This window comes from Perca fluviatilis, chromosome 5 (genome assembly GCF_010015445.1).
Source record: "Perca fluviatilis chromosome 5, GENO_Pfluv_1.0, whole genome shotgun sequence".
In the NCBI taxonomy this organism is placed as follows: Eukaryota; Metazoa; Chordata; class Actinopteri; order Perciformes; family Percidae; genus Perca; species Perca fluviatilis.
The window spans coordinates 12,767,303-12,779,538 of NC_053116.1; the positions used below are offsets into that span (position 1 = coordinate 12,767,303).

Consider the following 12,236-nt stretch of genomic DNA (forward strand, 5'->3'; position numbering starts at 1 on the left):
GAAATATGCTGTATAAAGTCTAATGTCACAAAGGTGACTCAGCTGAGCAGTTGGACTAATAATTTAAAGTGCAATAACACAGACCAAACAACCCAGGCGGGTTTGCACATGAGTAATCGTGTGTAATTGTTCCTCTGTGATTTGTTAACTTTAAAAAATCCGCTGCAGACAGTGCGTAAGAACAAAATCCCTCTTTTACAAAAAACGTATAATTTAAAAATTAAAGTTGAATGAAAGCAACAACTTAACCTAGTGAATTAAAATACAAACATAATGCAGTATCACTTAAAGCATAACCTCTAGTCTAAAGCATGCACAACAAAGATTAGAGCCCTAAATGAGTTCTGAGTTCCTTAAAACTATTTAGAGATATCAGACATTTCAGACATTTCCTAATCCGTGGTAGATTATTTCTGTGAGCACGGAGCAACACAATCTGGAGCAGTATTTCCCAGATTAGTACTTCCTAGCAGAACAAATTTAAAATGTGCCAGATTTCCTTGTGAGGAGTTAAGTTAAAAAGTCTATTTAGAAAACATTAATAGACAAACACGAGGCAATGTGTTCTTATACTGAAAAAAAGGCAAAGGCTGTCATCAAGAGTGCGGTTATGTGTACTTTACAATTCCCAGATTATGAATCTAATAGCAGACTGGTAGACATGATCTAGAGATTTTAGGCAGTTATGGCAGTTTATACGTGCATACAGACAATATCACATGATCTAGGACAGAGAGAAACATGCTCTATGTCTGCAGAATCTGGAGTAAGAAGTCCTATTTTTTTTTCATATGAAGCTTAGCATCACTTGTACATTTGTCAATTCATAAACTTCAGGTTCCATAAACAGTGACAATTTTCAAATTGAGATATTGTTCTTGATTTAGACAGCAACATTTTGTTCGACTTTGTTCTGTTTTTAAAACAAAAAGTTGTAGTGCTTATGGCAATTGTTCATTAGCTCTATCTGAACCAACTACAAAAGTATACTAGTAACAATCACAGGGGCAATTTCTTCTTACTTTTACCTTTGATACCTCAAGTACATTTTGCTAACACTACTTACAGTAGCCTAAATACTTTTTACTCAGTGCAGGACTTTCCCTAAACGTGTACAAAGGAAGGTCCTGAATGCATTTTGAAACTTTAAAAAATGAGGTAATACTCTTTTTTTTTTTATTCTTTATTGCAAAACAATGACAAATTCCAAAATACATACCAGGGGTTAAGTGGTGAATAAATTATGAAAGAGGAAAGAAAAATAGATTAAATAATTCAGCAGTTCATGCAATTAAGAAATGTACATATACCAAGAGTCTTAGAAAATGAAGAGAAGTGTTACAGCCATGTCATTTTAGTCTTTGCAAATATGAGGTAATACTCTTCTTTTGTGTTTGTTATGATCAGTTATGTCAGAAAAAAAAAAAAAGTCAGGTCAGGTTATGATTGGCTGCAGGGACTACCGACCAGCCCCTTTAAATGAAGAGGCGTGTTTATCCAGGGCATGGCTAAGTGAGGGCGAGGTGTTTTCATGTACTTCATGCTAGGGCTGGGCTGCAAGAATACATATTTGTCCTGCAGTGGAAGCAGTTTTTAGACGTGTTTACATTTGCACAATGACAATGTCTGTTAAGGCACTGGGCGCTATATTAACCCGTACACTGTGGACTAAAGGACACAAGACTCCTCCTCTTGCTCGATCTCCCAAAGTTAACAGACTTTCTACAACATGTAGCGTCTCCGCGGCAGGCGCAGGGAGAGAGAAGGGCTGCGAAGAAAAATGTAAAGTCGGCAGCTCGGACAGGCCCAGTGGCGAGGTGCCGTCATCCACCGAGCCGGCTCACAGATGCACGACTGGGGATAAGAAACGACCCACGGGACCCAAAGAGGCCGCGGGTGCTCCCGGTGTTGTTACTGGTGTTAAAAGACGGTCACACACCTCCACCGCAGTTCCAGCGAACCCGACGTCCTACCTGTGGGCTCGTTACAACGAGACCAAACGGCTGGTTCACGGTAAGCAGAGCATAGGGTCACCTCTTTGTTCCCCAAGTCCCCCCCACATAGCATCACGGGCGGGAACATTTTGTTTACTCGGTTCGGAGTTTGTTTTCCGTCTTTTCACAGTTATTCCAATCGAACAGAGGGCACAATAATGACGACCCCTCCATGCCAAACACATAATCGGATTAGCTAAGTTCAAACAACTGCTGTTCTAAAGAAAACGACAAGTCAATAACAAGTTTCCCACAGTTCCTCTATTTGGGCTTAAAAACAGTCCTAACGTTAGCTAACGAAACATACTAGCTAGCTAGCTTATCGCTAATGTTAGATTTTCAAATGGTATTTAAATTAGCCATTACTTTGAGCAGTGAAAAAATGGTTGTCTAAGCAGACCACTAATTTAGTATAATACGTCATCTTACGTTACATTTGACAGAAACGAAAGATAAAGTTTTTTTTTTTGTAACAGCTAACGTTACAGGTGGTGCATACATGTATAAAGTCTAATGTTAAAAATAGAGCAACATAATAGTTAAAAAAAAAAAAACTTTTAAAAAGGAGTGATACAACTGTATAACACCATAGAGTTAAAGTTTTTTTTATTCAATATAATATAATATTGCAAATGTATCAAAATATTTACTTTTCAGAGCTGTTATTCTGTCCACGTGGCCCAGCCCTATCTTAAGTGTGTTATCATAGGGGGACAACAGATAGAGCAATTAACAAGATAAGTAACAATAGTTCTTTTGTAAAAAAAACAAACTCAATTACCATCAAAAGCCCTGCATTCATGATCTTACTTAAGTAAACGTGTACAAGAAAAATCTACTTAAAGAACAGTTAACGTACTCATTTTGCAGCATAATGCCCTACTACAGTGCTATTATGATATATGACTAGTATTATTGATGCATTAACATGAAAACAACATTTTAATGTTGAAACCTTTCGAGATGGAGCTAATTTAACCTACTTTATAAAGTAGTTGGATTGCTTAATTTATAACCATGCATCATAAGTTATAAACTGATCATACGTTTATATGTAAAATCTAGCTCACATAAATGTGGAGTATTCATATTTACCTCCAAAATGTTTGTTTTTTTAATACTTTACTGCATAATAAATGTACATTTCTCCTGTGATAATTGTATAATTGTAAAGCATGAATTGTGAATAAAATTTTAATTTAAGTTGGTTGTACAATCTCAGGCTGACTAGACATTTCATAGATCTAAACTTTTGTGATGTGACTCAGCTCTGAAATAGAGGCATTTCTCGAAATAGAATGTCTGGAGGAAAACTAGTTGGTACTCGTATTTCCTGCTGCACAGCTGCTGCACTCATTGAACTGTCCCAGCACAGAAAGCCTTGGCCCACATTCTCCTATAGACCCACAGTGCCAGTCCTGTACTCATATTCCAGCCAGGTTATTAGAGGCTGTCCCTGGAACAGATTGTAAACTGTTTGTTTAATCTGTGCCCATCCATTAGCTGCATGATTGTTGTACTTATCAAGTGTGCAACAGTGGCTAGCAAACCCTTAAATAGATAATGTAAAAAACCTCTATTACAAGAGTTAGGCTAATGAATGTTATGCTCCCAATCAGGGATACATAAAATCCAGTACAAAAGGGCTTTACAAAATGTTTCATTTTTTTGTTGGATGGATCTAGTTCTCTGAAGAGTCAGCACACATTACGCAACCTTTGATGAGCGTGCCAGCCCCACTAGATTGAAAACAGCAGTGGAATTACTGCTATCCTGTCGGAAGGTTTCATAATACAAGAGAATAGTACAGATTTGTTTTACATTGTGAATGGCCTAATTCTTCCCTTCCTCAAAATGAAAAACAGTGACTTGTGTTTTGTTCCCCTTATCTTGCTTAGTTGTGGATTTCTGTCTGATCTGATCCATATTTAACCCTGCTCTCAGATGTGATCCCACCGGGTGCATGTAACCTCCTCAACTCCTCCACCATCTACGCCAACAATGAGGTCGACCTGGCTGAAGTGGACATCTACGGCTTTGACTATGACTACACACTGGCTCTGTACTCAAATGCGCTCCACTCAATGATCTACAATAAAGCGAGAGACTTTCTAATCGAACACTTTAAGGTGTGTTTTACAGCAGTTGCATGCAGGTATATTGGCATTACAACTGCTTTTAGATTCACGTTAATTCATCCATTTTGTCCTCCTGTTTGACAGTACCCTGAAGCCATCCGCAAATATGATTACATTCCCAACTTTGCCGTTCGGGGTCTTCACTATGACATCCAAAAGGTACATTCTTTTAAATCACAAATGTCCCATTGCAGAAAGAGAAATGTTTACGTTCTTTCTCTGTACAGATAATTACAAGAAAAACTCTTTTTCCGCCTCTGTAGGGTCTTCTGATGAAGATAGATGCCTTCCATTACATTGAGCCAGGAACGGTGTATCGGTAAGAGGCTGATGCTGTATTGAGTGTATGTTAAGTAACACTTATGCCACCTTGTTACCTCCGCCAAGGAGGTTACGTTTTCAGTTTGGTTTGTTTGTCTGTTTGTTTGTCAGCAGGAAGGCTTGCGACTTACAATGACTTACAAAGATACATAACCGCTAACCGCTAAGTGTATGCACTATACAGGATTTACCCTATTATACTTTATCGACAGGAATTGATAGGTCAAACAGCAAACAGCCACCCACAAATAGTCTATAAACAAAGCATCAGGCTGTCTTTGAGATTTCACATGAACAACTGTTAACGTTACTCAGGCTACCGAAGAATACCAGAATTCCTCCATTCAATTAGGCCTGAGCGACGCACCCCAAGCTTCCATCCTTTTAACCGTTTAACCAGCAGCGTGTTAGCATTTGGACAAAGAGCTGTGTGTCCAGTGTGTGCAGACTGCAGTTAGAGTTTTGCCTGAGGCCTCTTGGAGGAGCAACACTTAGGTTTTAGTTTGTGATCTCCCTGCAGGGGAAATGGCCTCTAACATGTTCCGTTTGAGCTTCAACTTTACTCTGCAAACAAAAGTGTATTGGCATTGGGAGTTGCACCTGGAATTGCCTCCAGCCTGAAAATAAACAACAAAAACTTTGCTAATAAAATGTGAAAAAGGTGAAGTGAAAAACATGCAGCTGTTACTTGCATCTATCAACCATCAAAGGATGCAGCCAATGGCCAAGTATGACTTTGTTCAAGGTGCAAAGGCGTTATCCTGTCAGCTAATCCATAAATCAATAGATAATCTCTCTCAAGGGTTAAAGACGACACAAGGTTAACAAACAAGCCATGTATACCGGCTCTTCCAGTCTCTCCCCTGCTGGCTGTTCCAATTTAAGGGGAGAGAGGAACAAGAGAGGTTAGGATTGTGACCGTCCTCTGTCGACCTGTTACAACCTCAATCTTCAGCCAGAGAGGACATTATTTCTTCAGCTTCTTCTTGCGTTGTCACCCCAGCGGGAGGTGTGCTAACGGGGCTTGCAACAGGTGAATTGGTCATGCTATTAACGTCATCGCTACACAATTTCTTAGTAAAACCAAACTGAATTAAACTGCCTTGTTTTCTTTTTGCCATGGCTATATGATGCTAACTGCAGAATGGATTTCAAGGACTTTTCGCGCCGATTAATGGCCTCCAACGTTTATATTTTTTCTACAAATCTTTGAGTTAACATGTACTAAACATGAGTTGAATTTGCACCGCAGCGCCGCCACGCCTTGATGCTCATGACAAGAATAGCATTTATAGTTATCTTTATTGAAGTGAATTAGGTTTAAATCGCCATCGTGCATGAACGAATGATATTTTTGCAATTTTACATATAATAATCCACGATGATCACATTACACAAAACTGAAATTGCACGTCAAAATGACACACTGTTAATATTTTTAGAGACCCCCACCACTAAATTTCACAAATCATATTTTCAGGGGAGGCCATGGCTTTTTAAGGGGAGCCGAGCTCCCCCGTAGTTCTCACCCTGAATGCAAGATAGGGGCAGCCTCTAGTTTACCCAGTAGAGTGTGCGCCCCATGTAGGCTGAGTCCTTGGCAGAGGCCACTGGTTCGAATCCGACCAACTGCCCTCTGCTGCATGCCGTCCCCTCTCTCTCTCTCCTTTCCTGTCTTCAAGCTGTCCTGTCGATAAAGGCCATGAAAAAACCCAAAAAATAATCTTAAACAATGGCCATGGCTGAGGTCTGCGCTCTCCAAGTGCCCTTCTAGTTTCTTTATCTACATCCCTGCTGCTGAAAAACAAAATCATCTATGTGCTTTATCTGATAAGTGTGTGTGTGTGTGTGTGTGTTCTATTGCATTAATTTCTGTTTGATGTTCCCAGGGGACTGAGCCCAGTGCCAGACGAGGAGGTCCTTCAGCTCAACGGGGGGACCTACCATGTCCCCTTGCAGGAGGACAGTGGCTTCTATGGAAAGGTGACGAGGATAGTTTTAAAAGTTTTTAGTAGTGTATAGTAATATGAACACCACTGGATAATCTAAATCAGGTACTTCAGTTTGCTTTGAATGTTTGTAGTAACTTGTGTGGAGAGAGCTGCCTGACATTTATAATAAAGTTATTGCACTTTGTATTCAGATGTTTTCTTCTCTGTGAAACAGGTTTGGCACAGATGAGAAAAGCTCTTCTTAACTTTGTGGACTCAACACATTTGTTATAATCTCAAACAGGCATGTAGTTCAGGATTACATCTGTTACTGTCCACGGATATTGAAAGTGTGTGGCTTTAGTATTACATAAGCCCAGATTTTGAATTTTGTAATCTCTTTTGTTCCATTGTCGTCATGAATGAGCTGGAATGCTGTGTTCCAGTCCCTAAAAGCTAACCGCCAGAACTCTGTGTCCAACAAAATAATTTGTTTTTAGTTATGAATTTAGTGGGAGGCACACTCAATATGTCAGGAAAAGTAGAAATCTCTATTGGGTCTGACAGTCACAAAAGGACTTGTTTGCTAATTAGGAGCAATTTGGACTCTGCTGTTTGAATCGGGCTCAAATAGTTGTGGTCCATCGGGTCTTTTAAGTGCTTTCCTGCAGCAGGAAGTATGCCTCTCCATCTTCTAATTCTCCTTGAAACATTCCTATCCAAATAGTTTTGGCGTGGCTCTTAGTGGGCCGTGGATGTAGTGAAAATGGTTCCTTATGTGATTAGCAAGTGTTCATTTTACAAGTTCACAAACATTTACCGCATCCCAAGTCATTATCAAGCATCATACTATATTTTCTATCACAGGGACCAAAGGTTAAGCAGTTCATGGACATCTTCTCCATTCCTGAGATGACTCTCTTGGCCGCGACAAATGATTTTTTCATCACCAGCGGCATCGAATACGATCCAGTTCACCTCTTCAAGGATGTCTCGGTGAGTGTGCCCCCCCAACTCTCGCTGTATTGAATGCAGTAGCTCATGCTGAGAGGCATACTGACCCACTGTATTTGGCTGTTACACATACTGGGATTCTCCAGCTGGAGGCTCAGGAATCTGCTGAGCTCAGTAAAAACTTTTGCAATGGACTCTTATTGTGGGAACACAGAACAATAGCTGCTTTTCCTCTCTGTCCCGATATGCCAGGGTTTCCAATTGCAGGGCACTACAGTTTAATATCTGCTTTGATTGAAGAAAAAAACTGCAATTTTATATAATGGGCTATCTCTCTCTGTAGCAGAAAATAGATCAGCAAAGCACCGTGGAATTTGTAGATCTGTTGTGAAGACCTGTATAGCTGTTTCCACAAATGTCAGATGTTGCTCATGTCAGGTGTGTCCTCTCTTACTGGAAATACTGTTTGTTGTTGACGATGGCTGGTGCTGGGTAGAGGGTGCAGCAGACAGGACATGACACTGATTACACTGGATCTCGGAGACGTTTATAATTGTTCATAAACAACAGAGTCTCTTGCTCTTCCTTGAATTTGTCTGACAATTTCGGCATCAGCTCTTACCAACAAAAGTTCCCGAATCCCGTCATCTCTCCAGTTAGAAATTTTCGTTGCAATTTGTTTGTTTTCTTCCAGTTTTGCGTGAGCGTCATGGAACCTCATTAATTTTCACGCAGTTGGAGCAATCAGAGATTACACTGATTTTGTACTAGGGAGCTGGAAGGGTAAACGCCGTTTAATGACCGATCCGACTGATTCGGACACTTGCGTTCTCGCGTATGGCAATGTCTGGATAATTTCATGTTTGAAAAGCAGCTTATGTAATACTTCTTTAATCCTCAGGAAGCAGTTGGCATGGTTCACCTGAAAGGCTACATGTACAAATGGGTCATGAAAGATCTCGGTAAGAAATATTTTTCCTAAGTTTGTATCAAGCCAGCACATATATGAAATAACATTACAGTAACGATTTGTGCCACTGAGCTGTCTTCCTTCTCTTCACAGATAAGTTAATTCAGAGAGGAGAGGAGACGGCTGCTGTTTTGCATCGATTGGTCAGTCACGGAAAGAAACTATTCCTTATTACCAACAGTCCCTTCAGCTTTGTGTAAGTGTTGGCTCTCTGTCAGCTATGAGTCCAGTCTGATTCATAACAAGCGTAACAATCTGTTATTCTAATGTTTTTTGTTCTTCTTTTTTTTCTTCTCCCGTGCGTAGGGATAAAGGGATGACGCACATGGTGGGGAAAGAATGGAGAGACTTCTTTGATGTTGTCATTGTCCAGGCAGACAAACCTCACTTCTTCACTGATTGCATCAAGTGAGTAAATGTTTTGGAGAAAGTGGTGAATCTGGTTCAGAACTGCCATTAAAAATGGTTACTCTTTCAGACCCTTCAGGCGCTTGGATGGTAATGGAGACCTTCAGTGGGAAAAGATAAACAGTTTGGACAAAGGACAGATCTACAAACAGGTCTGTATCACCTTATGCTACTGTCTGACTTCTCTCAAAGCTAAATGTTTCTCTATGTTTGAGCTGTCCCGATCCTCTTATCATTAGGCTTTCTCTCTCTATTTAGTAGTGTGTTTTTACATGTTACACGTTTTTACTTGTTGCATTCTGTGTGTACTTGATGAACTGAAGAGAATGGCCTGTGGTTTGTGGTTTGTGGTTTTCTTTTGTGTTCCAGGGAAATCTGTTTGACTTTCTCAGACTGTCAGGCTGGCGAGGTTCAAGGGTTCTTTACTTCGGAGACCATCTGTATAGTGACTTGGCTGTAAGTGTCAAAAGCACGCGGATGAATCCCTGCGTTAAGTATCCACAGTATGACTTAACTGTTATTGTGACAAGGATGTTTTTCTATGCATTTAATGCACACAGTGTATCCTGTTTCCTCTCAAAGTGGGAATTTGACAAAAAATATCATTTTTTAAGATTTAAAAAAAAAAAAGTAGCAAATTATTCATTATTTACGGTCCAGGCCCTGTCAAACACAGACATGCAGGCTCACACGCTGCCAGATGCCCACTATCTCCACCTATTGCACAATTCAGAAAATTTCCAATCTGACGTTTGGGTGGGGCCAGAGGGGGCCTAGGAACAGCAGATGGCAGTACAGACTCCCTGATATTGTTTAAAAAATGTAGAATCAACGGCATGGATTTCTGAGTCAAAGTGTATGTATGTATGTATGTATGTATGTATGTATGTATGTATGTATATATATATATATATATATATATATATATATTAGCAGAGTTAGATTTGAAAATGGCCAAAGTTGGGGCGCTCATTGGTTCCATCTGTGTGCAGAAATGGGATCATCTAAAAGTATCTAAACCTTTATCTGTAATGTGATTAATAAACCAGCAGCAACCCTTTAAAATGTATTGTGTAACCTGCTGGAAGCCACTGATTGAATCTGTAAACAAAGACATCCAGAATAGGTGAACCTTCAAAATGTATTGTGTAACCTGCTGGAAGCCACTGATTGAATCTGTAAACAAAGACATCCAGAATAGGTGAAACTAAAGACGCCTGGTGACGAAACATGTTCCTGCTGAGTATTTGTGTGTTTCTGCCCAGGAACAGTGAAAGCTGAGTAAATGTGTGCTTTGACAAGGTTTACTGGTTCAGGTATCAGATATTTTTCTGTGGATAAGATTCCCCTGGAGTACTCTACTGCTTGTCTTAAATAAAGATGCAGCGTGACTTGATGGATTTTGTAGAACACACCGATGACTTAACATTGTACAGGCTAGAGTTTGACTGAAGCAATTTCACTTGGTGGTAGGACCTGATGTTGCGACATGGTTGGCGTACAGCAGCCATAGTGCCGGAGCTGGAGCAGGAAACCCAAGTGGTGAGCACAAAGCGGTACGCTCTGAGCCTCACCTGGCTACAGGCTTTAACCGGCCTGATGGAACGCCTACAGGTGAGAAGTCAATCCCCTTTACTCTGTTTTTACACAGGGGCTCTCCAAAAAAACAGCAATGCCACACATGAAAATGCCAGTCTTGACCAACTCCAACCCAAAATGTGGAAAGGGTTAAATGGAACAGATTTTGACATAGCTAGCACTTATTCATTTTTGGTAAGCCTTATATTGCCAAATGAACTGTTGGCAAACCACCTATCTGCACTGACGCTAATTTGCAGCTTTTTGTCACTGGTTTGATGACATGTTGACAAAACGGGAAGTCAGAAATATTGTCCAAACAGTGTGTTCTCCCCTTTTTAAAAGGAAGGTCAGATGATTATTTGCTTATGTATCTGTAAATATTAGGTTTCCGTCAAATCTTTTTTTTTTCTTCTGTATAACAGACCTCGATTTGTTCATATTGTTGTTTTCTTTATTGTCTTAGACTCATCGGGACCCAGCGTCTAAAATGGTGTTTGAGGAATGGCATAACGAGAGAGAAGAACTCATGTGGGTGCCATTCATTTAATCCATCACTCAATGTTGTGTACTTCCCAATGAACCTAATGACCCTGCTTTTATCACATATGGTGCATTTATCAAAGCACTGGACTGAAGTACAGTTCTGAGGTGCTTGTTTTATGTCCCTTTATACTTACTCCACTATATTTACTTGACCGCTATAGTTACTTTGTAGATTAAGATTTAAAGAACCTACAATGAGCATATAACATATGATGCTATTTTACAGTAAATTAAACTACCTAACTGTAAATAAAATAGTTAGAATTAGCTCTAATTCGAACAGTTTTAATATTAAAATGCTGTTTGAATGCAGAGGGCATTCTGCCCGCATATTTAGTGCTTACAAGACTTTCACTTGTAAGTGGGTATTTTTACTTTGTTGTTTTGCTACTTTTACTCCGGAAAAGTATCTGAATACTCCACTTCCCCCTTTTACATATATGCATTTAAACATGCCTAAAATCATTTTAACGTATATACCCTAACCTTTTATGTGTCGCAGGGTGATGACAAAGAACTTGTTCAACCCTCAATTCGGCAGCCTCTTCCGAACATGTCACAACCCCACTTACTTCTCCAGACGCCTGTGCCGTTTCTCGGACATCTACATGGCCTCGCTCAGCTGCCTTTTAAATTACGACCTCTCGTACACCTTCTATCCCCGCCGCACCCCCCTGCAGCACGAGGCTCCTCTGTGGATGGACCAGCTTTGCACAGGCTGCATGAAGACCCCTTTTCTGGAGGAGATGTCTCAGATACGATGAGATCTCTGTGCTCTCCTCAGTGACTGTCTGATGTTTCCTATTTTAGGCCCAGCGGACATATCTTAGTTTCTTTTATATACTATAGCTAGTGTTCTTTTTAGTCGAGAAGGTGCTGCACAACTCCCTCTACAGGGCGAAGGATCCCTGTTCTACCCAGTGACCCACTTCCCTGAGGAATTCACTAGAGGGTGCTGTAGACTTAGCTGCTGTCCAGAGAGCATGTGGTTCAATATTGACAGACAATCAGCTGGTTACAGCCTCAGTCAAATTGATATCAAAATGCTGAGCAATATAGAGCTACTGACGCACAAATAAACAAGTAAAATCTGACGTAATTATGTGTTGATCTTTTTTACACAGGTGCCATGTTGGGAGGGGCTTATAGAAGTCAGGTTAGGATTTTTCTATGGGCCAGGATAACCGATTTATTACATTTGCAGTGACATTATTTTAGCTGTCCTAGTTTTTTGATGTTGGAGATTTTTTTGGGGGGGATTTGATGATTGTGTTTGTTTTAGTTTTTCTTTTTTTATGTTGGACGTCTTGTGCTTCTTTGCGTTTTCTTTGTCGTCTTAGTTCATTCAGCTCAGTTCTTAGTTCAGTTCAACATCTTGGCACCATGTTGGAAATAA

The 12,236-nt window shown here is 40.2% G+C and overlaps 1 protein-coding gene across 1 annotated transcript; it reads left to right on the top strand.

Moving 5' to 3' along the window:
- The first annotated feature begins 1,506 nt into the window (after positions 1-1,506).
- nt5dc2 (5'-nucleotidase domain containing 2) lies at positions 1,507-11,939 on the top strand. Its single transcript, XM_039801206.1, has 14 exons — positions 1,507-2,013; positions 3,939-4,123; positions 4,217-4,291; positions 4,396-4,451; positions 6,343-6,436; positions 7,252-7,380; positions 8,240-8,300; positions 8,402-8,504; positions 8,615-8,716; positions 8,787-8,868; positions 9,086-9,172; positions 10,190-10,330; positions 10,761-10,825; positions 11,343-11,939. Exons 1-14 carry the CDS (start codon positions 1,617-1,619, stop codon positions 11,602-11,604), a joined length of 1,839 nt encoding a protein of 612 aa, XP_039657140.1. The 5' UTR covers positions 1,507-1,616; the 3' UTR covers positions 11,605-11,939.
- Positions 11,940-12,236: the final 297 nt, after the last annotated feature.